This window comes from Ammospiza nelsoni, chromosome 1 (genome assembly GCF_027579445.1).
Source record: "Ammospiza nelsoni isolate bAmmNel1 chromosome 1, bAmmNel1.pri, whole genome shotgun sequence".
Classification (NCBI taxonomy): domain Eukaryota; kingdom Metazoa; phylum Chordata; class Aves; order Passeriformes; family Passerellidae; genus Ammospiza; species Ammospiza nelsoni.
In genome coordinates, this window is record NC_080633.1 from 33,275,510 (window position 1) to 33,302,752 (window position 27,243).

A 27,243-nucleotide genomic window follows, 5' to 3' on the forward strand; every position below is an offset into this window, starting at 1 on the left:
GAATGTGGGCACGTGATTTTCTGAGCAGTGCAGCTCAGAGGGAGTCCATCTCCTGGGCCCACACTGGAATGGGCCAGTGGACAAAGCCCAGGGAGGGATCTGGGCAGCTGGAAGGAGGCAGGTGCTGGGGACTGGCAGCAAGGCAGAGCCTGCTGGCCTCTGCAGGCAGCACATACTCCTTGAAAGGCTGCTGACCTCCTCCTGCATTTCAAAGGTATGGATTCTCCAACCTTCCTCCTGGGCAAGGCAAAGGGAAGCAGGACTTTGGGGAGGTTAAATCAGGGTGTGAAATCACACCCTTCATCAGACCAGCTTCAGCCTCCTCTGAAGCACCCTAAGGGTCTTTTACCCCCTCCTTTGCTAGGGAAGACCACATCTAAGCTTGAAAAGCATTTTCCATGTGAGGCCAGCCTGGAGTCGCTTGTTTGTCAAAGATGTAGTCCCCAAAAGAAAAACAATGGAAATGACACGTGTAAGTTATTCTATTGTTTTTTTCTATAGCATTTAATGGAAAGTTTTTATAAACTCATTACAGAGGTGACTTTTAGTAGTGACAGGTAAAAGACAACTGTCCCACTTACACACAGCTCCCAGAAGCAGAGTTCCATGCTTCAGCTCCTCAAGGATCTTTCCTTCTACACCAGCACAAAGTTCAGGCAACACCATGAACAGCTTCACTGAACAGCTTCGCTGCAGAAACACCCACGGCCCAGCGTGCAGAGCTACCCTGAGCTCCCAGGCAGTGGAGAGGCACCGTGGTGCTTTCCTGCAAAGTCCATGTCCTCAAGGAAAGCTGAACTGAAGACTTTTTAGAGGCTTCTTAGACAATCTGCTCAAGGCCATGAGGGAATAGAGCAGGAAAGTGAGCAGAACTCCTACCCACCGGCTACGCTGCAGGGCCTGGTTACTGATCACTCCCACACAGGTGCCTGCTTGTTTGTCTCTCAGCCATCTCAACTGATACTCCACCTACTTGGAACATCTTCCCAAACCCACATTTACAGTGATCTCTGCTGCATTTCTGTACCACCCATGATTATAAAAGATTATGATGAAAAAACAGGCAAAATAGTTCAAGCACACAGTGCTTTACTAATACTTTTCTGTCAGTCAAAGAAACAAGCAAAATATCTGCATTGAAAATGTCATATGGTAAAATGATGATTTCTGTGGTGTGCAGCAGGGACCCTTCATGTGCACACACCAGAAGGCACTGCCACGCCAAAGTTCAGAATGCAGCTGAAACATGCTAACACAAGTAAAAACATACCAGAAAACAGAATGCTGTACAGAGGTATGAATCCCTGAAGTGGGTCTTGGTGGTTGAAAAAGAGGGTTTGTTATTTCCTGCAGTGTGCAGTTCATATCCATAAAAGTCAAACAATAATTAAGAGAATCTAATCGAGTATCTTTCGAGAGCCCTCCATTGCACTTGCTCCAGAGTGAAGGCATTCTGCACACCCAGGCTTAAGGAGAAAAGCAGTTGCTGCATTGCAGAACCCTGGGTTTCCAGGGTCTGCCTGTTTGCTTGCTTACAAGAAGCAGTTTGTACTTAGCTGCTTTCTCCCATGCATATTAATGCAAGCAATCAGGCTTTCACTGCCCTGCAGATCTGACACCTACCAGAGCAGCTATGTTCAGCTTCTCTCCCATGCCTCTCTTTTTTAATTTCTCCCCTTCATCCCTTATTTATGTACTTTCCACTGAGACTGCAGAGTCCCCAGTCACCCTAATTCCTGGCTGTGCTGCCTTAAGTACCAAAAGAACAGCTCTACTGCTGATCCCAAACACACCAAAATCACAGAGCTACAAAAGAAGCAACAGGCTACCGCAAAAACTGAATACTCAGTTCAGCTCCTATACATTCCCACCTAAAGCATGAAATCCATACAGTGCAACATAAAGAACAAGTGGGAAGAATCTCGGTTCTTTCATGGTTACAGCTCTTACAGAAGACTCTGTCATCTCCAGATTAATGTTTGATGAAGCAAACAGCCTTTGCACGACCTCAAATCTTCCTCTGTCAGCCAGAGTGGCCACCAAAGGACTGCTCAGCGCCACAGTGCCATCGGCTGAAGCGACGTTAGGCTGCATTCAGGAGAGACAGCAGAAGACAGAGACATTAAAACATTTTCCAGGCACTGCTGTTCCTGCCACTGCACAGCTCAGTTTCATATAAAACCACAGGAGAGCTGACAAGGCACCAGCAAAAGGTCAAGATTTCCTTTGCTATTAGCCCTGACAAGTACGATGTACTGATCCACAACCAAAGCTCCATGGCACAATTTAAGGGGAAACATCTCTCCTACTGTGTCATTCCCTGAGTTCCACTTCTCTCACTGCATATCACACTTACCTATCACTCTGAGCAAACAAAAGAACTCCCCCTGCTCCTACATATTTAAAGGATTTTACTACTGTTTTTCTAAGTGACTTTAAAAAGGTTAGAAAAATCACAGAATCCTAGAAAACGTTTTGGGCTGGAAGGGACCTTAAAAGATCATTCAGTTCAAATCCCCCTGCCATAGGCAAGGACAATTTTCACTAGACCAGATTATTCAAAGCCCCATCCAACCTGGTCTTTAACACTTCCAGGGCTGGGGCATCCACAACTTCTCTGGGCAACCTGTTCCAGTGCCTCACCACTTTCATTGTAAAGAGCTTCTTCCCATCTAAACATACCCTCCTTCAGTCCTTCTTGTCCTGTCACTACATGCTCTAGTAAAATGTCTCTCTCAATTTTTTTGTAAGTTTCCTTCAGGTACTGGGAGGCTGCAATTAGGTCACCCTGAAGCCTTCTCTTCTCCAGGCTAAACAAATCCAATTCTCTTACTCATTCCTCACAGGACAGGTGCTCCATTACTCCAATGCCCTGCACCATTCCTTCTGCAGTTACAATAAATGGCCTCAGAGTTTTGAGACTTCAGGGTTTGCCGAGGCTCAAGCACAGTTGCTATCATAGCGAAATTTGTTTCCCAAGGAGAGATGATTTACTGTTACTGAGACTTTAAAACAGTGGGACTATAAGAAAAACAGAGCTTAAGTCACAATTTTCTTTTGCTACTAAACCATGAAATCTCCCAAATGCAGCAATGATCAGAAGTTAGATATCCACGTGCAGTAAATTACGTGCTGCATTTGCCAAGTCAGATTCTGACCTTGGCTAAGCACTGCCTACAGCTGAAATTCCCACTGGAGCTTGCCATCTCTTCCTTTATTGGGGAGAAATATGGCAGAGGACACAGCCACTCCTGCTGCTGTGCCCACGAGCACATCTCATGTCCATTACTCACCAAACAACACAAGGCTGGAACAAGCTGAAGATCGCAGCAGGCACGCAGCAGGGCAAGGGTGTCATCAGGCAGCTCTGTGGAGGGCACATGCACAGGCAAAGGTCATTTCCAGTGAGCCCTGCACCAGGCTGGCTGCTGGAACTGGAGCTTCATCAGGGAGCTAACAGCTCCTCCTCAGCTGGATGTTTGCAAGGGGCTGATCCAGCCCCTTCCTGCCAGCAGAACAAAATGGGATGGGCAGAGGGTCTGACTATCTCTGTCCTTGAGAACAGGCATTTGTAGGAAAGGAGGTTTCCTCCCCAACACCATGCCTCTCCCTAAGTATCTCCTCAGTGTTTAACTCTGAGTCTGGAATCTGGATGAATGACTTAGGCCTTGAATAAACCAAGAACTTATGCTCCCAAATCCATAGGTGATGCTAACTTCTGCCATGCCCAATTTGAGAGGAATGGCAGAGCTGAGACTGCCTTGGGAGATGGACTGATGGACTAGCTGATCCCTGTGGTGCCCTTCAACTCTGGAACAAAGAGGCTGTAATTCCTACCACAAGCAACAAGCATAAAACAGCTTTTGAATCTAGATCCAGCTACCTTTATGTCTGGACTTTAGCAGCAGACATTATGTCCAAAGTCAGGTAATAATGCAACACACTCAATTAACTGTGCCCTGCTGTTAATGGCATCTGACAATTGATACCACATCAGCAGGTTTCTGTTTTCTATTTCTTTTCTCTCTCCACAAATGAGTTAAGCTCTCCCACCTGGGTCCTGTGCATATATGGATGCACACTGACATTCTGCTGCACGGTGCCACAATTTACACTGGACTTTCCTTCATTATCTTAATGTCAGGGAATTCTTTACATACAAGACAGAAGAGAAAAATCCAGGGTTGTCTGTCTTGGACTTTGCAGGTAGCTTTTAATTAACACTGTGGTGCCAACTAGATTGTGAGGATGGCATTTGTTTGACATTTATGTTTAATCTCCTGTTTCAGCAGCTGCAACAGAGCCCTCTAATTGCAGTGTCTCTGTGTTAAACTCATTTTTGCTAAATTTAGTTTGCACTTGAACAATATACACTGTTACACAGGAGACAACACCTAATTTGTAATTCTCAGCCTTTAGGCAGGAAGGACTCTGGAATGCAATAAGTACAAAAATTAGCTTGCCAAACTGCAAATGCTCACACTCAGCAGAAGCAAAGTTGAGCAGTCTTGGGGGAATGTGTAATTTACACACAAAATCTGTCAGTGATTGAGGGCTGAATTTAATTCACAGCCAGGAATGCTAAGCATAGTATACCAAACTCATAAAAAGGGAACAGAAAAATTTATGTTCATGCAGCTCACCAACTGCTCAAAGAAAGCCATAAAAGCTTTATCATGGAGGGAGCTTCTAAAAGGAAAACAAAATTTTTAAAAGGGCTTTTTGCAACATACCAGATATAGCACTGATAAGAAGGTGAGCAGCTGAGAAAAGTTCTTCATCCTGAGGCTGACATTTCTGCAACAACAGCTCACTCTTTAAACTGCACCCTAAGAGCTGCAAGAAGTCAAGGAGGTCTCTTTGTTCTTCAAGTTTTAACTCCTCCAGATCTGGCTTGTCTCCTGCGCAGATATCATCGAACTGAAAGCAAAAGAATAAGCAAAACTTCTTGAAAAGAGAAAAATCCAAGCAAAGGGGAATGCCAGTACTATTCTGAAATTACTTTTAGGAAGAAATCCAAAGGTTCTTCATCTTACCATGTCCCCCAAGGCAGTCACCATTTCCTCATGGAGCAAGAGTTCACAAAGGGTTTTATATAAAGCTCTTTGCTTGTCTTCAGGAAGCTTCACAAAGGGCTGGAACTGGGTCTTCAACCGTGACAGATCTTTCCCAAGAAAGCAGTGGAAAATAAAACTAAGTATTTCTACACAAATGCCAGTAAAACCAGATAACATTTTGCTATGTGTTTCACAAGCTCATTTGTCACCACACCTTGACATCCTGATTTCCACCAGCACAAGTTAAAATGCAAGGTTTGAACAGATCTGATTTTATTTCCTAAGGAGCTGATGAAACCTCAATGCAAACATTAAGAAAGAAGAACAGCTACCAAGAATCAACATTTTGGGGTATAGTATTTCTAATGTTTTGAAATTCAATACTTTAATGTTAACAAACTAACTACATCTTAGGTCTTCCACTTTGAAGTTTATCTCCAGAGAATGTTCATTTATAAGACAGAATGAAGAGTACTCATTAAGTACAAGGGAATGCTCTGCATTCATTCTCTCACAATTCAACTATGATACTGAAATTAAATCTTCTGTGACATAAAATTACCATGTTGCTAAAAAATATGAAGCTTTCAAATCAATAATGCCAACTGGAAGGCTGGAATGGCTCTTTTTTCCACATTCCAAAAATGTGGGCATACAAGTGTTCTCAAATTTGTTTAAAAGAAATTTTCCTTCATGTCACTCCAGTCAAGAAACACGCTTTGTTTAAAGACGTCCTTTATAACTAAAAAATTACTTCACTGGGGAAAAAAAAAGCCCAGCCACAGGCAGATATTTTGTTTATATGATGCAATGGTATGAATTTGTCTATACAAATAACAGAAAATGAAATGTACTTCCAAATTCTTTAGTAAAAACAATTTTTTTAGCTTTTTCATTTTCCAAGAGACAGGGAAGGTTAAATTATTTAAAGAAATCTCCGAGCCTTTTAAGCAAGAAAAGCAAATAGGTCTGTCAAACTAAAACAAAAAATAGAACAGTGGCATACCATTCTTTCACAAGTGTTTTTTACATATTGTTTATTTATCATGGGGGAAACTTAGAGACAAGAGGGCGATATTCATCAGGAGAACCAGCTGTAAGAACTCCACCAAGAACTGAGGAAAAGCACAGTGTGTTCTGAAACCTTGACTGGTTTTCCCTTCTTCCATTCCATTCCACCAGTAACATTCCTGCCTCTTCTTTCCACATTCCTACAATAAAAACTTGTACCTGGGCCATTATACCAATTTGCAAATCTCCCTTTAAAGCACATTTTGATTTTCTCAGTTACAAAGCTTCTCAGAAAATAATGAGGCTAAGTGAAGGCAAGGGAGATGTCTATTTCTGAGACTTAACCTGTAACTGAGATGCTTTACTGAGCGTATTTTTCAAATAATGAGAAACTATTTTCAGTGACCCCTTCTGAATGAAAGCATCCATCATCACTAAACTTGCAGAGGTTATCTGGAATGCAAAAGAGCCATCTGACTTTGTAAGACGATATTTATGACAGATGGATTCAGAATCTTCACAGAAAGAGTCCACTGCATACACTCACTGCAAACTGATTTTTTTATATCCTTTCAGTGCATTCTCCCAAGAGTTCCTGAAAAGAGCTATTAAAATGAACTAACAAGATTTCTTACTTACTATTGTACCAGATTATTTCTGCCTATCAGGTTATTTAATGCACTGTAATATAAGCATGCAAAGCATTTCTGGTAATACCTTGTTTCAATATAGTTATAGAAGCATCACTGGGAACGAGGTTTTTAGCCCCAGAGTACATCTCATTATCAACAGCATCTGGCTGATAGAGGAACGAAGCATCTCTGAATTGAACTGAATGGGGAGAAGCTGAGCCTTCTGTACTTTCTTTTTCAAAACCTCCTTGCTGTTCATCTAGCAGACAGAACTCTGTAATTAGAAATTCAATCAAAAACAATAATTAATAAAATAGATGAGCAATTACTGAATGAGATGATAGCTTGTCTTTGCTAGTGTTCTCGCATGTCATTTCTCCGTGTCTTGTCTCTTCCAGATGGAGAGAATGCCCGTGGTTGCTGTGCATGTGAATTATTGAGCATTCCTGCAGCCCTGATGTTTGGTACAGTGTGTACAGACAAGACCTGTGGTGCAGCTGCTTCCTAGAGAACATGACACCAGCTCCTGTGAACTAAATTAATGTAGACAGAAAATAACATGAAAACTTCCTGCTGACACTGGAAACCAGAATGCTGCAGACAGGAGACGCAGGTAGGAATTCTTGATGTTTTCACACAATCACAGAATAAGCTGAGTTGGAAGGGGCCCTCAAAGATCATCACATCCAGCTCCTGGTCCCACACAGCACCATCCCCAAGAGTCACACCATGTGCCTGAGAGTGCTGTTCAAATGCTTTTTGAACTCTGTCAGGTTTGTGCTGACCACTTCTCTGGGGAGCCTATTCCAGTGGCCAAACACTCTCTGGGTAAAGAACCTTTTCCTGATATCCAACCTAAACCTTCCCTGAGCCAGCTTCAGGCCATTTCTTGTTGCTGGTCACTAGAGAGAAGAGATGAGCATCTGCCCCCCTCTCCCCTCACAAGGAAGTTGTAACTGCAGTGAGGTCTCCCCTCAGTCTCCTCTTCTCCAGGCTGATCAGCCCAAGTGTCCTCAGCTGCTCCTCACACAGCTTCCCCTCAAGGCCTTTCACCATCCTCACTGCCCTCCTTGGGTACTCTCTAAGAATTTTCTTACATTGTGGGCCCAAAACTGCCCCCAGCACTCGAGGTGAGGCTGCCCCAGCTCAGAGCAGAATGGACAATCCTCTCCCTTGCCAAGCTGGGGATTCTGTGTCTCATGCACCCCAGGACAGGGTTGGCCCTCTGGCTGCCAGGGCACTGCTGAGTCAGATTCACCTTGCCTTCCATGGCACTGCTCTCCAGCTTCTCATTCCCCATTCTGTACTTTTTCTACCTCTAAGACATGCTGAAATGCAGGCAAAGGGGATCCACTCATGAAGGTGACACATGAAAGTACTCTCTGAGATTTGTAAAAACTCTTGAGAGTCCTTCACAGAGCTTCTGCTGGTCATGGCACTGACAGACTCCTCTTTCCCAGCCAAGCCACGGGTCCATTCTCAAGTCCTCCAGGTGAGTGGACAACAGGAGACTTCTGAGAGTCTCTAAAGGACATCACCCAGGGATGTTTCACAGAATCACTCTGCAATAACTGTCTCTCTTCAGTAACATCACAGTAAATCCTGGTTGGATTACCCTTTTTGCCTCATCTTTGTGATAAGCACTGGCAAAGTCACCCAAACAGGACTGTCCTTATCCTGCCATCCCAGTGCCCCCAGCCAGAAGTTAAGGGCTTCCTGGAAGGTACAAGGAGCCTTTGTAAGAGTTATGCTGAGAAATCTGGAGTATCAAATTCTGGGCTCATGTGTCCAACACCATGCCCTAAAGACGCAGAATACAGTCAAGCCTTGTGCAGATTCTGATAATTTTTTATTGGCTCAAATGCAAGATTTGAATGTGTACCTATGGCACTCTGCAGTGGGTCTGAGGAGAACACAGGCAGGCTAGCAAGAGAAACTGAATTCTAAAGTAATACCTAACAGCAAAGCGAAATAAATGTAACTAATCAAGCACAGTGCTCAGATGTACCAGGAACAAAACCTAAATATAACCTTTCTGCAGTTGTAAGAGTCTGTCTTACTAAATTAAGGACATTCAAAGCAGATGAGAAAGCATGGAGAGCACTCCATCAGCAAAAAGCTTTTTCAAAGGGAAAGCAGACAAAGAAATCCCTGCCATAGAGAAAGAAAGATGACAGACCTTTATGCTTGCATAACCCTTCACAGAGAAGGAGCTACAGAGGAGCAGAAAGTGATTAACACAAGCTGAGAACTTCCCAAAGCAACAAAACTCTGGACAGCAGCTGAGGCACCACAAGGCCAACTCATTCATGTTACTGTCATTGAAGAGAACAAGGCTTTCACATGAACCCTGAGGAGGAAAACTCTGCTAATACACTGCCTCCCCTCCTGAGGCAAAATGATGCTAATAAGGGAAATAGAACTTTTCAGATTATGTTGTTTAATCTTGTAGCAGGACTCAATTCACAGGAAAACACAGGTCTCAAAATTCTGTATTAAGAGGATTGTTAATAAATTCTGTATTGAATTCTATTACATTCATCAATGACAAACATAGAACAGTGCAGTTCGAGCTTGTTAGTTACTCAGAAATGTTAACAAAAATGCAAGAAAACCAGAGATGATCAACAAAAACAATCAAAGAGACTCCTTTATGTGGAAAAGTGGATATATTGGGACTGCTTAATTTACAGACATTTAAGATAAAGCAAACCACACACATATAGCCATGAACAGAACAAAACAAATCAGCTGGGTGCTTTTATATCCCCTGATTTGTAAAGCATGAACAAGAGGTACTTCAGCACAACTTTAGAGACACAAAACTGCAAAGCCTTAAGCAGAAACAGCTTTTACATGGAGTGAAAAATTAGCCTGTAGAAATCAAAGAGAATGATTACAGGAAAGCACAATGGTAAATGGATCAGAAAAGTTAAGATCCTTCTTATTTTTTTTAATTTATTTTATTTATAAAAATATCCAAATATGTCTAGTTGCACTAGTCAAAACATTTAGAAGAAATATATACCATTTTTCCTAACAGAATAACTCAGGTACTGGCAGTGGAAAAGAAACAGAAACAATAAAAAGCTTACATGCATCTTACTCCATAATTATCTGTGAAGAGAATCCCATTAGGTTACACCTGCTATTGGTCACTTTCAGTCTCATGAGAAAGGACTACATTACTTCTTGGATTTAACTTCAAAGGCTTTTTCTATTCCCATAAACAGACACTGATCCCTGCTGCTCAGACATTAACAAGTTGAAGTTTAGGCTCCACTATACTTACTCTTGCTGGCAAACCCATAATTTTGTTGTCAGCTCCTCTCCTTTACCTTCTCAATGTCATTCAGGCAAGGGAAAATAGCACAAATTAAAAAAAAAAAGAGGCAGGACATAGATTGTTTAAGATAAAACATGAAACAAACTGGTTTTGAAGCTTAAAAGATGTTAATATTAAATACAAAAAAAAAGTGAAAAAAGCAGCAGAAGAGGAAAAAGAGCAGAGAAATACACATCATTAACAAGACCTATGTATTCTTAGCTAGCAGGACATCATAATTTCATGTAGAAAAAAATCTAAGTAGGCTATCAGTTATATACCTATGCAGTCAGACAGCCTTAATTGCACCTCATTACTCTGAATTACAGCTCCATTATAACCATGACGTCAACATCCTCTGCTACTATCTCTGTGTTCAGGCTACATCAGAGCAATTCCACTTTTCAGAAACTTTTTACAGATTACATAATATTTACTTCTCTTCTTGAGCCTACAGACTTTCTTTATATCAGAAGGAGTATGATGGAGAGTTAATCTTCAGCATTTCTCATCTGAGTAAAGCACATCCCAGATTCAAATCTCAACTCTACTCCAATTATTTCTTCAGTGTATCTCCTGTTTCTCTCCACATCAGTCCTTCCCATCTTCCACCTCTACTATCTGATTTTATTCCTCCTTGCATAACATCTTCTGAAACCTCCTTTAGGTCCATGAGTTTAAATGAGGATAGACAAGAAAGAAAACCCAAGTGATTGTGCAGAGCAGAGATACAACTCCCCCCAAAGCCAATTTCAACATTTTTTTAACCTGAAAAATATTCAACTTGACATAAGTAAAGCATGACCAGACAACAGTACAAGGGCATTTCTGCAACCACTCTGAGGGCAATCTTTAAATGCAAGTGTAAGCTAGAGAAGTTTAAATTCCAGTCCCAAATGTAGGATTCTGTTCTTAACATGACTGTTGTCTAAACACTCCTGGTTGATATCTGATTTACAGTCAGGTCACTCTCTGCAACAAGCACAGGGAATAGCCCAGGCCAAGGGCCAGCTGGCTGGAAGCAAATTGCAGTGAAAGACGTGGACAATAAATCCGAGAGGATCAGTAGCTTGCCCTTGCAGTTATTGAAGTTTGCTCTCAAATTTGCCCTAAACCAGAACAGCTGCATACTGGGCTGTACTGACAAGACTGTAGCTGGTGGATTGATGGAACTGAGTTTTCAATTTGGGGAAGTGCATTCAGAGTGCTATGTCCAGTTTTGGACTCTTGAGAACAAGGCCCACATTCACAGACTGGAGCTATCTAGCAAACAGCAGATACTGAGGAAAACAACTTCACTACCACAGTGGTCAAACATGGGAACAGGCTGCCCAGGAGTGATGATATCTCTGAAGATAAATCAAAACTTTATAATAGATAAGGATATGAGCAATCTGATCTAACTGAACTTAGATCAGAGTTCAAAAATTGGCCTTGCCTTAAGCAGAGGCTCAAGCTACACAATTTCCTGTGGTTCCCTGAAACCTAAGTCACTCTGAGTTTACAATGTATTCAAGCCACTGAAAAAGCATTACTATATCAAAGTTTTCAACTTACTAAATCTGCATCTCTAGCACAAATAACTATCAAGGCAAAGGACAACATAATCACCTTCACACACAGGGAAACACAAAAATCACTGTCTGACAAACAGCTTTGTCCACAGTTGAACTGTGTGCCACAAAAAAAAGTTTTTCACTTACCAAACTGGCCATTGTGCTTTATAAACAGTTCAATTACACCATAGGCAATAGTGGTTGCAGGAGGAATTTCAAGGATCACGCTAGAATCCTTCATCAGACTTCCATTCTCACTTACTGAAACCTACAAGACAGATTTATTCACCATTTATCTGATTCAGCTACTGCATAGCTTAAACATGTAATTAAGGTGAAAAATACAGAGGGAGAATATCCTTTATTCTCCATGATGTCTCATCAAAGTGTTACACCCTCCATCTGGCATCTAAGAAAGGAACTAGATGAAGAATGAGGTAGAAACACAGTGCCAACAGCAGCTCTCACACTCTTAGCTACCCTGTCCTAGCACAAAGTTGAGCTCCAGGCGTAGCTTTTGTCACACATGAAGCCCCATGTCAATGGGAAATGGGCACCCACTTGAGTGTCCTGCCTTGCCCAATTCCACTGTGACATTTCTTTTGCCCAGCTGGAGGCTGGCACCAGGAAGGTGGCACTTGCAAAGGGGGCTGTTACACTGCAATTCCCAGATTCCTGCGATTGGAGACACAGTGTACACACAAGTGATTTCCAGCTTTAAAAAAAAAAACAACTTGCAGTGAATGAGCATGTTTTGACTTCAGTAATTCCTTCTCAATCCACAGGCAATTTTTCAGATAGCCTCATAATGCAGTTAATCTCTACTCCCATGATCAAAAACAAATAGTTTCCCGATAAATATGAAAACTCAGTAGACACTGCAACCATTTGTGATGAATGATTACTTGGCTTTTCAAATAAATGTGATTCAGCAATGCATTTTGCTATTCAATTGCAATGAATAGTTTTAGGTTTGCTTCATGTTCTGCTGTAGGCAGGAATCTACAGAGAAACCCAGTTGATAGTATTGATGGAAACTACATTCCAGGCTCATACAAAAATATGGCACCTTTTGCCAGAAAGGCAATGGAAAAAATATTTTACCATACAGAATTTTCACAATCAAGCACTGCAGTTTGTTCAGCACATTAGGAAAGCACGAAAAATACTCTGAATTCCATTTGGAGAAATAATTTCTTCTCAGATAATGTGCAAATGTTCTGATCTCTGCAGATTTTTAGGAACTTTTACCTTTATTGTTTTTGCAGTGCATCCCACCACACCACTGACTTTCTCTTCTGTCTGGATATGTTCAGATATTGTACACCTCTGAGTTGTGATTATCTTTTCTCTCAAGATGCACAACACTTCACGTTTTCTTTCTATTACTTGTTGCAGCAAACTACTGTTTAGGTCTATTGTTCTGAAAACGAAAAATACACTATTAACAATACCATAATTGTGAAAAAAGCCCCAAAAAACAAAACCAACCACATTTTCTTAATTGAAGAAGGTTTTATTGCAAAAATGACAATGGTTTCTGTATGAGCAACCTCCTTAAAATTACGATGTCTTCTTTTGTTATTTGGCAGCAGTAAATATCTGTTTTCCACAGTAAATCCTCACATACATACTGAATATATACTGAATTCTTGATTCCCTAGTCTCAGCAAAAATGGAAGTTGTCCAGATACTTTCTAAGCAAAGAAAAAAGCAAGAGGGAAGCAAAGGCAACTTCGAGTTTCCTGGGTAATACAAAACCAACCAGTCAAGCTCTTGGACACTGGACTGAATCCTCTCCTACTGTGAGCTCACACTGACATTGCCATGGCCATGGCAGGGGGTGCTGGCTGGGGGACACAAGGACAGCAATCCCTCACTGCCAACCCCCACTGCTTGCTGTGGATCTGCTTCAGCGCTCACCTAAACCCCAAACAGGCTGAGTGGGATCAGCACCACTGACCAAGTATTTCAAAGGGCTGAATGAGAAAACAGAAGATATCATTGATTTTGAGACTGGGGATTACTCACCTGCTTCAAAATCCTGTGTTATTTATTGGTATAGACACAAAATTCAAAATTGGTGACCAGGACTGCCACAGTCAAAAGAAAAACTAACTTGGGGGGGGGCTCAAAACCCTAGCCCAGGCACCAACTTAATAAACCATCCCTACTCCACAGCACAATTCAGCATCTGTTTAAATGCTGCTGGAAATGATTCTAACGTTAGGTTCTTCTTAGAATGAGCAGAAGACAGAAACATTACAGGAGATTTATTTTCTAAGAAAATGTTACAAAATCTACTACCTTCTCTTCTGGGGTGTTAACAGACTTTCTGGTAACAGTTAAAGCAATTTCTTAATTGTATTTAATTGATTAAAATGTATCAATTATATTATACTTTTGCAAAATATTCACTGGAGGTCCTCAGATGAGATGTTATATTTTTTATGAACAGGTATAGAAAAACTATTGGAAGATTAAAGGACTGCTATCCCTGACTCAAATTATTCAGTCTTTTCTCCTCCCTTTTATTCTAAATGGCTATTCATGGAGCTAAATGGCAATTTCCCAAAAATGTGACAGAAAGACATGTCTGACACCAATTCATTTAAATCGAGATATCTCCACTTTTAATTAAAAAGTTTTAGATTTATTAGATTCTGGAGCTCTGAATTTATGCAGTCTGTATAAGTCTGAAGTCAGCTGGGGTTTTTATTGAATTAAAAATATCCTCAGGCAATTTTTGATCTTTGGAGAGTTACATGCTTATATGAAAGTTCAATCAGTTGGAATGAACTGTCTGAAAACCTTAAAGTTGATTGTTTAGACAAGGGAAAGAAAATATCTCTGAAGCAATGCAGCAGCCCCAAACATTCCTGAGATTATTAATATAACCTTTTTTCATTTGGTGCAAAGTCATGCTTTATGCTTGGAATGCAATGAACCTTTGGATTAAGTAAAAATTCAAGAAACATCAAGCAACCACAAACCTCACCATTCTCAGAAGTGTCTGCCAAACCAGAGCCATTAGTTACAGTCTATCAAGCCTATCATGCACTTCACAATAATTATTTATGTTTCTAAAGTGGTGTGCTAAACATCCTGAAAATATAAATGAATGCACTAAGAACTTGCAGTTTTAACATTTGACCTAGGGAGCCACAGGGGGGAAATAACAGTGAAGAAGCACAAAAACGATTTGTCATTTGCTTTCACGTGTATTTTTTGACTGTTTAAGAGGATGACAAACTTGCTGGATATCTCCAAAATTTACAGGAAAAAAAGCCCTTCAAACAAAGGTAGAAAAACACCTATTAAATAAAGATTTGCTATTTCTGAGTAAGTGTTAATTGAAGAAACCTACAGAATATGACCTATGCAAATGAATTACCAAACAAATTCAAGAGACTTTTTCTTCCACCTGCTTCTACAGGATTCTGCCTGAGGCAGGGCTGGCTCAGACCCTGCCACACTCCTGGCTTTGAGGCCCAGATGCAGAAGCAGCAGCAGAGTCAGAAGATGTTAAATTGCAGAGAGGGGCAGTGAACAAATCCTGGAGGCAACGCTGGAGGAGCTGCTGCAGCACTGAGGGCTGTGGAGTGACAGGGACACACAGGGACACACAGAGCTACCTGCTGCAGCAGCACTCCCCAGGCAGTGCCCAGAGGTGACCCTGGGATCCCCTGCACAGAGCTGAATGTGTGCCAGCCACTGCCACAGCCCCAAGGCTCAAATGACTTCAGTGGGATGTGTCCCATTGTAAAGCTGTCAGAAATGTTCTCCTCTGCCCAGTAAGTTCAGTGAGCTCCAAATTCAGAGCTTTCAAACACACAGCCTTGCCCACAGCAACAGAAACCTTCTCTTTGAGGACAGCACAGTTAAGTGCTCTCCTCTAGACTTCTGGCACTGAACTTTCCATCATAAAACAGAGCTCTGGGGTTGCATGTGTGCACATCATGAGTTAGTACTGGGGCACAGCCTGTTGAAGGCAAAATATTCTGCTCTCCTCAGCAACTCGAACAGGAGATGACACGAGGTAAGCAAGTATCTTATCTAAATTATCACTGAAAACAGTCATCAAGAGCAATCCACAACAGGGTTAAAGTTTGATAATCAGAGCAGGGCCTCAAGTATTGCAGGGCAATGGCTGCTGAGTCTATGACTGTATATGAAAGAACTGAACTTATTTGCCAGCATAACACTGAATATAAGAAAATATCTGAGTAACACAAGATGGCCAAGTTAAATCCCTGAGAATATATGCATGCAAGGCACATAAGTTGCATTGATTTTTTTTATTTTACAGGTCATGTTTCAGAGCTTTTATTTCTATTCTACAACCATGGCTCCTACCACCTCTTTCACACTCTACTATACAAGAGCCCCCACCAACCCTGTGCCATCTGTACTACATCACCATTGCCATTCCCACCCCAAGGAGCTGAGCTGAAGCACTCAAAAATAACACTACAGAAAATATAATGAGATGTTGGTCTGCCAAGTCCCATTATAAACACACAGAGTACAAGTCTGTATAAATAAAAATTATTTTAAAAATACAAATTAGGGGTTTTGCTTGATTATTTGTTCTGCCTAAACAATCTTCCTGTGATCAATGATTTACTATGCTGGAAGCTTTACAGGTCAAACATGTAAATAAAATAATTTCTTTGCGTTTTGGTCTCACTCCATGTTTAACTAGATTAAACACTTCTATTCTCCTATAATGCAAAGACTTCTTTCACCTTCACTGAGGATTTTTCTTCTCACACTAGGAAAGTAGTAGACAATAGAGACACAAAGGCAATTTGTTGCCGACTGGAGTCAGAAAAGAGAAAAGCAGAAACCAAGTAAAGACAAGAAAAAACAGACAACACCTGGCAACATAGCAGGCTCTCACAGTTAAAGTAGAGAGTGCGAGCCTGCTCCAAACCCCACTGCTGAGACTGAGGGTCTTTCCTTTAGGCATGGAGCTTGACGTGATTTCCCACAAAGGAGAGGCCATAGAACATTTTCCATCAAGTCCTGTCTAACCGTCTCAGTAACCCACCCACAAATCCTCAAAGCAAGGAACTTGGCAATTTCCTCCAAATACCGAGAGTATTGTAGGAATTGGGTATTGTTGTGAGTACTCTCCATCCTCACACTGAAATCAGCACTGCTGCCTCTCTGCACAAATTTTCACTGGTCCAAACTGCTTACAAGTAAAAAACCTTTTCAGTCCTGTACTGGGCAATGTCACCTCAATACACCTCCTCTCCCAGCTGCAGAGACACAGGCAGCTCCTGCTCACAGCTTCTTCTCCACTTCATTTATAATGTGCAGCAGTCTGATTCTTCCATACAAATAGTGCTTGTTGCAAGTGAGAGCCTTCACCCAGCTTTGTTCCTGCTCTAATAGAGATGAGTGTCAGAGACTAAAATCTCACTCTGCCATTTTCCACCAAGCACAGATGCATATTTCTTTTGTTAATCCACTTCAAATATAACCTCTCTGACCTACTTCTTACAGAACACAGCATCTGCAATAGTCAGCTTATTGATAGCATTTCACTATTTTCCCTACAGAATAACCTGACATGTACTTCACAGAACATCTTCCCTAAGAATAACAGCAACATCTCAGACTGCAAGGTAGTTTCTCTATTTTCTATTTAACATGCTCCTTATTTTTTAAATCACAGGCACACACAATTGCTTTTATTCAATCCTGTCTCACAACACTTTGTGACTTCATATTATCTCATGTAGCAGCTTAGGTAGGAAACTGAATGGTTTTCTCATCTTACTCATAAATGCTCAAAGAGTTTTAAACAATAAATCACAAAATGGTCTGAATTTCCACTGTACTCAGATTAAGAATAGATATTTATTTTTGTCTCTGGATGGACAATACCATGCAGTTTCACTAATTCAACTAAAATGCAATATGCAACAGTATGAAAGTATCTTTCAGGCATGCCAGAGCATGCTGTTAAAAACACAACTCTTTTCCTAACATGCTAATCACAGAGTTAGGAATCATTCACACAAAATGATGGAAATGTGACAGGCATTTTTTTCTGCAGTGGATGTAAACTGCCTGACTGCTAGCCCTGTCCTCTCAGAACTTCTCATTCAATCACCTTCCATGACTTCTAGTGAAATGGTATAAAAGAAACAAGCAAATCTGTTAATGTATGAGAAGTACAGAGATGATAATATCCTCATAATCCTTTTTACTGGAGGGAAGAAGACAGAATGGTTGAGGTTGGACAGTCATCTGGCCTAACTTCCTGCTTTAGCAGGGCCACCTGGAGCAGTCTGCCTAGGATCATGTCTCAAGGTGGGGAACTCCACAGCCTCCTCAGGCAACCTGTGCTCAGCCACCCTCTCAGTGAAAAAGAGTCTCCTCATGTTCAGACAGAGCCTCCTGTGTCTCAGATTGTGCCTACTGCTTTCTGCTGAGTCTCTGGGCACCACTGAAAAGTGGCTCATCCAGCCCATACTTCATCAACTTCTCTAAGAGGACCTGATGGCAGACAGTACTGAAAGCCTTAAAATAGAAGATGGAATATAAATATCTTAAATCCATAACAAATCAATTGAGCTAAAGGCACAGGACTCTGTCCCAAATCAGGTATCAGCATGTTACAGTGCTCTGTGAACTAGCAAGCACTATGTAATACAGAATCAAAAATAATGTAAAGGCAAATATGCCAAGTTTGTGTACCTAAAACTATCGTTTAACTGTACTTTAGGTATTGCATATTATGTTAATTATTGTGTTCTGCATTTACAATGTCACTGCTTCTGCAAATCAGGAAGCATCTCAGCCCACATCCTTCAGCTTCCACCCTTTTTCAGAAAAAGGAGCTAATGCAGCATCTGGAATCTAATTAAAAGATCAGTAGGATTCTCCTTCAGAAGGTTCACCTAAGAAGTGACAGGAAACTGATCTGCTGCCCACTGAGCACTTTCAGCCTGCTCAACTCTGAAGACTCACGTAACTTATTTTAAAAGGTTCATCAGCTTTGACTTTTTAGAGTTTATTGCTACTAATAGGCAGCTTTGACTTAATCAGCCTAATAGAAGAACATTTTCAAAATGCAACTTAATTAGGTTATATATGTAGAAATATTAAATGAAACAATGATTGATCAAACAAGCAAAAGCACCATGTGCTGTTAAATGACATCAAGAACAGTTTGCTGCCTCATATTTCACAAGGCCTGACAGGTAAACATGCTCTTATAAGTACTGTTATGTTTTGCATCCAAAAAGCACTAACTTGTAGGCATCAGCACTTGTGAATTTCACACAATACTCATGAACGAGATGAAAGTTTGAAGCTCGGACACAATCAATCATAAATCATAGAATATTTAGGAACAAGTAAGTAGAATTTCATCTACAAGGCATTGCCAACAATTTCCAGTGAGCCTCTGCATTACACTGGCGAAAAAAATAAAAATTCTGCTATCCTCATCATTTTCAGTGACCTGGCAGAAAGCAGACTGACTTAGTTTCAATTATACACTGTGCATCATAAGCTTTAATAAGCTATGAGCATATTTTTTATGAACTAAGACCTACGGCCTCACATAAAGTGGCACACACATCAACTTCAGTTAACAGTCACACACAGATCAGTGTACAGCTACTGATTTTCAACACTCAAAAGAAGGTAATATATTTCTGAGTATTTAGTTACATAAAGGATTGTAACTCCAAGATGTGCTGATTTGCTGTGGGAGGATTCTTTTTGTGAACAGAGTAGGTAACTTCAAGTAAAAGCTTACTGATCCTAAATAAAAGTTACTGTAGTTTGTTTCTCCATAGGACTCTACCTAGTGCTACAAACAAGACTCTAAATCTTGACTGATACTATTGTCTTGGTATTAGATGCAGATTAATTTTACAGGCTTGGTATACACATTTGGCCCAGTATTTTCCGCTTTTAATAAGGCACTTAGTACAAAGAGAGCAAGGTGCCTTATTAGAATAAATTTGTTGACTTGTGAATGCTCACAATAAGAGGCACACCAGCCATTTGTTCCCATGAAAATGGAGAATTGATTATTTCTAGAACATCAGTGTATCTAAAGCAAATTTACATTGCTTCTGACAACTTCTGCACTGATAGCAAAAACCTATCATCTTTATCTTCAGAGCATCAGCAAAGGCTATTTAAATTCATTACAGCCCCTGCCACAGATGTAGAGTACAATGCTGTCACAAATAAAGCACCTTCATCTCCCACTGAGCCTTGACCTGCAATAGAGAGCAGACCCCTGACTTGTCAGCTGGCTGCCAAACAGGCTTTGGTCCATGACACTCCATTGCAACATTAAATAGATCCGATTTCAGAGTAGGACAGGAAGTGAGGAAATGTTACATATCTTGGAAAATAAAGGACATGGTTCCCCTCAGTTAATAGAGGGTATAACAGGAAGCAACATATCTATATTTTTTTCAGCTAGTAGAATGTACCTTGATTATGCTTGCTTACCTTTGCTATTACTTTAACTTCTAATAATCTCATTTTCTAACATGGTCACTCACACACACGAAATTAAAAAGCCTGCTTACAAGAACATTTGCAGTTCTGAATTCAATTTCCATATTCAATGCCCCATTAACACAGAGAACTAATTCTTTTTTTTTCCAGATTGTTACCTCAGTACAGTCCCCCAAAGAAGGGAGGATTTGGCTCTTGTCCCAGCTGGTAATTCATGCAAAAATGTAAAATGAAATAACAGAGAGATGTTTTTAAAACAAGAAAGGGAAAAGTCTGACTAACAAGATTTCAAAATATGGAGAATTTCACTTTTGTAAATATTATTTGTCATGAATATGAAAGTTTACAATGAAAATAATTTTCAAACTGTGGCAACACCACAAAATTTATTGGTGAGTGACCACAGCTGGTCCAAGTCTTTTCAGCTCAGTAATTTCTCCTGGCCACTACAACACCCACATTAGGAACATACCTGTCCTTGACATCTTTCATGAGCTGCTGCAAGTCAACCTCCTGCTTCCTCAGGTTTCCAAATGAGGACTGGTTTTCCACGTAACCTTTCCCTCCAGCTCCCAGGCTGAACTTCACAAATGATGTTTCAATACTTCCTTGAACAAAATCTTCAAACTTCCCCATGTATTTTGCAAAGTCAGACTCCACAATCACTAGGAAAGCAATAACAGTAATTTCTGTGAAGAGAAGTGCTGAAACTGTCCTTAAGTGATTGGAGAAACAGACACTTACAGAAAATATGACAAGTTAGCAAAGCCAAGAAACAGTATGAAGAGGTAAATAATAAAATTTACATTTCTGCAACTCTTGTATCTGCTCTCTTCATGTTTTCATCATCTTTGCCCTACTATCTTTAGTATTTTGCCATTTTAGGAAAACATAAGGTGACTGAAGTGCTGAACTCAAACACTATGAAATATTTATAAAGAATTATTTAAATTTATTTCAGCTACAAAGAAAACTACAAAGCAGACCTGCTTGTACAACAGTGCTAGTATTTTGGCATTATTTTGACACATCTCATCATAGGGCTGTCCCAAAGCTCACTGAAAACCAACGGAAAAATCTAACTGGTTTAAAACAACTCTGAATTTTATATACCTAAAAACCAGAGAGTTGACTCAGAATCAGCTATATTTCCAAGCCAGCTACAATTAAGACCTTAGGTTAGGCACTTATCTATTTTACTGTATGGAATTATGACATGTCCAGAATTTGGGATTCCTTCTCATTAATCTTACAAAATGGGTGGGACTGCTACAGTTGGATGAAGAAAAAAGTACAAAGGTCAACCTTTTTTAACAGTCTGTGCAAGACAAACAGAATGGGTGGTAAAACTCACCTGGCCTGTCCTAGAAGCATTCCCCGGGCTACTAACACCAACCAGACACTGTTTATTCACTGATTTTGACCTGAAGTACAGTACAGTTTCACACTACTACAGTACAGTTTCACACTACTATCACATACAAGCCCCTATAATATTCTAGGGATATTCTTGTAGCTGCAAGACAGCTACTGTTATTAAACAGTAGGACTATACAGCCTGACAACATTCAGCACTTAATTTAATAACTCTACCCAGGCAAAACTTTCTTCCTTTTTTAACCAACATTTATTACTACCAGTTTTAGTTACATAAATGGTCAAGTGAGAAAAGATCCATTCATCTCATTCCCATGGATGGAGGATTCCTTCAGAACATTCCTCTGAAAGGAGCCCTCTAATAACATAATTGAGAATAATAACAGAACAGGTTAGGGATTGTACTGTTTTTATCTGCAGTAATAGTGCTGCCCAAGTATGGCTTTACCTGGTTTTATTGGTTTGTCTTCAGTAAGCACATCACTCAGGGTGACTGTCAAGAAATGATACTTGGGCTTCTGCCAGCACCAGAATTTCCTCCTCTTCGTAACTAAGCTCAAAAGCTGCAGCTTGTCTGAGGCGTTCAAGTGGGAGACAGGGATCAGGTCACCTCCACTGTCAGTTTCTCTCACAAAATTCTTCGTTGCTTTTGCAAACATCGTGGGAAATCAGTTAAAGCCTGAAAGAATGCATCTGTTTTCAAACAACTACAGTTGGAAATTATAAATATTTACATTGTCCTTTTAACAAGCCCTTCACAGAACTGGTATTAACAAAGGAATACCATGGTGTTTTCACTCTATCTTCTCAACTCCAAGCTGGAAAGGAGTTCCAATTACTTGTCCCAGTGCAAGTTTTCTCAGTAACTAATAAAAGAATTCTAGTTAAGAGGAACATTCACAGGTTACTAATCTGTCAGGGAGGAAAAACTTACACAGCTTACCTGAAATTCTATGAAAAAGCATCTACTAATGAGCACCCTGTAGAGACCAGCTGTGATGAGGAGAGCACTGGGGCAACGGCAGAGGATTTTCTGCCTCCCCACAGGATCCTTCTTTTATTACCTAACATAAAACTTACTCCACACAAGGCAATTAGGTATTACTCACACAAATTATCTTGATCTTTTTAATAGGGAGTAAACACAAGGATGGATAATAACAACTGTTCTATAAAAAGCACCAAATACGTGAGCTGGCATCTTTGTTACTAAATTTTGTTTCTGAACTACACCCCTGGAAAGTTCCAATTAATTTTTTTATTTATGAACTCTTTTTTACCTTCAATGTCTTCCAATTTTCTATTTTTTCATTTGCATAACTACAGCTAAATTGAACATACATTATTTGCAACTGTTATTCACAACTGTTATTCATATCCCCTACACAACTACATACATTATCTTACTGTTGCTTTGCAATGATTTTAATTAAAAATTACCAGCATCTCTTATAAGGTAAGGTTTTCCTTATCCCTGGGAATGTATTTTACTGTATTTACAAGGAATGTCTTCCAGTAAGGGAGACTGGCTGAAGTCACAGAATAAATGGTAAAAACAACCATTCACAGGTGCCAAATAAACAATTCTAATAAATTAATATTTGATATTTTTAAAGAGTCTTTCTAGTTTTTCAACTCTGTGTTATCTGAGTTAATGGTATCTCCAGAATTAAATAATTTTTTTTTTAAATCCAGCAGCCTTCCTTTAAGTCCCCCAGCTGACACTGACTGGAAAGTTCAACTAAGATCATAAGACATCTCAGCTGGGTATTCACACTTCCATGATTAATTACCTGTCTTGCTCCACACAGATCTTGGATTTCTCATTTACAAACACAGACTAGAGTAAGGCAGGACAGACTTCAAACAAAAACTGATATTGCAGTGAGCACTCAGGATTACTGACAGAACACAAAAACCTGAATACAGATTATTAGTGCTTGGACCACAGGCTCCCTCTTTTATTATTGGCAAAAAAAGCCTTTTTGCAGAAGCAAACTTAACCTTTTCATTAGTTTTTCCCAAGTCCCATTTCAGATATTCCACATAGTATTTACCAATTCATGATGAGGTACTGACCTCCTCATGAATCATCTGTAGCCTAGTCTGTGTTACAAATAAAAGGTGTTTTCCAACAACACCTGCGTCAAAAGGATTTGAGGAATGTCTAAGTCACATAGCATTTTACTGAGGAGTCATCTGGAGCTTTCACTGCAACTGCAGCAAACCCTGCAGCACAACCTCAGCTGTGGGCACTGGGAGTATTTCCAGTGACTTCTTGCTCTCTGACCTTCTCTTAAACTCAACTCAGACTGAGTTTTTACATTCTTATGTCTCCTCCTTAATCTCTCTGGTTTTAATCTCAATGAGAACACTTTTAACAGAATAATGCAGTGCAGATCCACTGCAGCAAAAAAGGAAAAAAAACCAAATAAAGCTTCAAACAAAAACTAGCTTTCTTCATCCACAGGACTTCTTTTGCAGGAGTCTGTATTTTGCAAACAGCCAGACAGTGACTGATTTGTTATGTAGGGGACCACCAAAAAAATTCTCACTGCCTGCATTAGCTGCCTTTGCCCAGCAAAACCTTCTACAAACATTTTTGTATTTTACAGGACAGCTCACTCACCCTGATCCCCTTGCTACATAGCCAGCTCACACAGGCATAGTCTCTGGGAAAAAAAAATTAAAAAGGCCACCAATTTCTGAGTATATTGGTGGTGTAATAAAACAAATTGCAAAACCAGGTCCTAATATTTGGCATTCTTACAAACTCACTAAATCTCATGAGACGAACCACTGCACTGGTCTGTAAAACTTCCAGTTCACAGTGTTTTGCCTTCATTCCCCATCACCACTCCTGACTAGCAAAAGGAACAGCCAGGGAAGAGGACAGAGTGCTTCTGAGGACTAGCAAGACTCACCAGGCAGGAGAGATGGGGCAGTTTTCACGCTTAAAATGATGGCAGTGTCTCCCACACTTTGCTGTGCTGGTAATGTCTTTGCAGGGAGCATATTTTGCTGGTGTAGATGTACCTGCAAATCAAGAATATTCTATCCAAATTCCTGTTTATCTTTGGATATAGCACCTTCCACACAAATTTGACAATGTCCCCAAATACCTTGCCTCACTACTTCCCAGACCAAAGACACAGAGCAATTATGCCCCCAAACATCAGGGGTTTAATACAGCCGCAAGGCTCAGTGGCATCCTGAACCAATGGCCAGGGAGCAGTTACAGACCCAGCTTAAAGAAAGCTCTGCCTTGGGAGTTTCTTCCCCTGCAAATTTTAATAGAGCTGCGCTTGGTTTGACAGAAATAAAAGGGAAGGTATCAAGCTGGTAGGAAATGCCTGTCAGAGTGAATTCACTCTTGCAGATAGCTAGGCATGAAAGAGAAAAGAAGTAGTACCTTCCTTGCCTACCAAAAAATCTAAAATTAGCCTGAACCTGGACTACAAGAGGATTATTTAATGGCAAGAATGAGAACAAGTGAAGACAATGAAACCTATTTCACCATTTACCTAAACAAATCTCATCCCTGCTTTGCTTTACAGCTCCCTAACTCAGTATAGTGGGACATTAAATCCTAAGCGACATTTAATGAGCAATTGCTATTTGCCTTTGTCAGTAAAAAAGCAAGCAAACAGTTGCCTGATATTTCTTACATTCTGTATCTTTCACATAAAACACAATTTTTTTTTTGCATTTAACCTAAGACCCAAGTTGTAAGGAAATGCAATGTCTGAAAGCCAAAGAGGAAGCTTTTTTAAGACTAAAGCCTTAGCTTTAGAAGGGCTGTTAGGCATTAACCACTGTGTAGGAGTAGTAATGGCCCTGGAATCCTACAGGAGTATGAGTCCGTATCGGAAGGGAACGGGAGCATGGAAGTGACGACATGCACGTTACATGTTTTATTAAAGAACATCAGAGTTACTTTCACCTCCTCTCTAGAAAATTAAAATTAAAAAGAAAAAGAAAAAGCACCCCTTAAGAGCTAATACACAAAGCCTCGCAGCGCTGCCCACACAATGCATTACAGGTTTTGAACGTACGTAGTCCCCAAAAACACCTCCAAAATGTTTTAGCCCTGGCTGAAGCCCTCTGTTTGTTCCTCGAGGGCTCTGCAGCACGTGCCTGCACACACCGGTGCCGCAGCCTCGGGCACCCCGCAGGGATGCGGCACCTGCCTTTCCCCGGCCGTGGGCGCCGTCCTGCGGGCTGCCAGGGCTGAGGGAAGGCCCCGCGCTGGGTCCCGCCCATCTCTCCGGGAGCGGCCCGAGCAGGGGAGCACGGCCCCGCCGTGCCACCGCACGGGCACCACGGCCATTCCGCTTCCTGCGGAGCGGGCGGACAAAGGGGCGCGGCACGGAGGCCGCAGCCGCTGCTCGTACGCCGCGGAAGGGCGGAGTGGCAGCGGCCGGGGGAGGGGGGCAGGGCCGGGCTGGGCCGCGCCGCCGCCCCGGGCCCGCTCCCGTACTCACGGCATTCCCGGCGCTCGCCGCTGCTACTGGGGATGCGGCGCACTCCGCCCGCGGGGCGTGACGAGCCCGCCGCGCCCCTGGCGAGGGGCCGCGGCCGAAGCTCAGCGAGCAGGTCCCGCAGCAGCGGGGGCTCCGTGCCGGGAGGGCGCGGCGGGGGGAGCGCAGGCCCCGCCCGGGTGCCCGGGCCGTGCGGGTGGGTCGGAGCCGCGCCCGGGGCGCCTCCGCCATGTTGAGGCGCGGAGCCGCCGCCCAGCGCAGGGCAATGCTCTGCGAGCCTTGGGGGCGGCTTCTGCCTCCCTCGCCATCCCGCCCATCTGCCCGAGCTCCCTCGGGCGCTGACCGTTCTGCCGTGAGGGTTGGAACGAAGCGCTGCAGGTGTCCCTCTGCGTGGGGCGGTGGCCCGGCACAGGCCCCCTGCGGCAGGTGTCGTGTGGGGTAGCCCTGTAAGTGGAAAATTCCCACTGGGATGGGACAGACGGTTTTGTATGGTGCACCCTGGCAGATAGCACTGGCAGGTGTCCTTCCCTCCAGTTAATTGCGTGACAGCGATGTTCTAGGACACGAGCGATAAGGACATCTTTGTGACAGCCTCTCAAGCCCGGCTCGGGTCTCCCGTGCTCAGCAGTGCACGGGGCCGGTGCCAAGTCCGCTGGAAGCACCAGCGCTGCCACGATTTTGGCTGCGAGTTTGCAGCTCTGGGTTGGCACTGCGGGCCTTGTGAAGCCGCCGTGCACCGAACGGGAGCTCCCAAGTCAAGGTCCCCAGTCCAGGGACCTTGAACGGCAGCAGTGTGGAAAATGAGAAGTGTGGTCAGTGGAGCCTGGGGCAGGTTGGTGAACCACAGTATGAAATCCTGAGTGCTGTCACAGTATCTCAGCCGTCTCAAAACACTACAATGAAAAAACTTGGTTGTTCATGATGCCAAAGGAATGATCCAGTAAGAAACAGATGAGTCTGCAAAAACCCAAAGAATAGTTTTTTTCACTATAATAAATACCAAATAAATCTTTTTCGAGTGAACCATGCTGCAGGCTGGGTACTTCTCTTGTGGTTTGAACAGGGAGCATTTGAGGCTGGGGGTAAAGTCACAAATGTCACATCACCAGACTGTAATGGACTAACGCCCTGACTTCGGAAAAAAAGGAAGGTGAAAGCTTAATGTTTTTAAATGAACAGTCCTGGGTGAAAGAGAACAGTAGATGCACATAGGTAAAGTAGATCTATTTCTTCTGTTTAGCTACGTGCAGCATCCAAACCTTCCAATGATTTTCAGCTGATTTTAATCCATCACCCCTTCCT

At 41.8% G+C, this 27,243-nt stretch overlaps 1 protein-coding gene across 2 annotated transcripts; it reads right to left on the reverse strand.

The window, feature by feature from the left end:
* Positions 1–464: 464 nt before the first annotated feature.
* Positions 465–26,171, reverse strand: GSDME (gasdermin E). 2 transcript variants are annotated; one of them, XM_059489411.1, is made up of 11 exons: positions 25,945–26,171; positions 24,385–24,496; positions 21,909–22,106; positions 20,556–20,748; positions 12,833–13,004; positions 11,729–11,849; positions 6,786–6,974; positions 5,037–5,164; positions 4,734–4,920; positions 3,294–3,367; positions 465–2,088 (listed from the first exon to the last, which is right to left on the reverse strand). In XM_059489411.1, the coding sequence occupies exons 2-11, from the start codon at positions 24,473–24,475 to the stop codon at positions 1,858–1,860; spliced, it is 1,584 nt and encodes a 527-aa protein (XP_059345394.1). In that variant the 5' UTR covers positions 24,476–24,496; positions 25,945–26,171; the 3' UTR covers positions 465–1,857. The 2 variants fall into 2 exon arrangements, with proteins under 2 accessions (XP_059345394.1, XP_059345402.1); XM_059489419.1 differs by having other exon boundaries at positions 21,909–22,139; positions 25,945–25,965.
* Between the last annotated feature and the right edge of the window lie 1,072 nt (positions 26,172–27,243).

What these genes read in the sequence shown, in the direction of transcription:
- GSDME (XM_059489411.1), bottom strand. Translation starts at nt 24,475, where the DNA reads ATGCTCCCTGCAAAGACATTACCAGCACAGCAAAGTGTGGGAGACACT. An exon ending in TATAACTATATTGAAACAAG is followed by an intron (nt 5,165 to 6,785) that starts GTATTACCAGAA and finishes TTCTTGGGAAAG; the next exon opens with ATCTGTCACGGTTGAAGACC. An exon ending in TTCCAGCCTTGTGTTGTTTG is followed by an intron (nt 2,089 to 3,293) that starts GTGAGTAATGGA and finishes TCCTGAATGCAG; the next exon opens with CCTAACGTCGCTTCAGCCGA.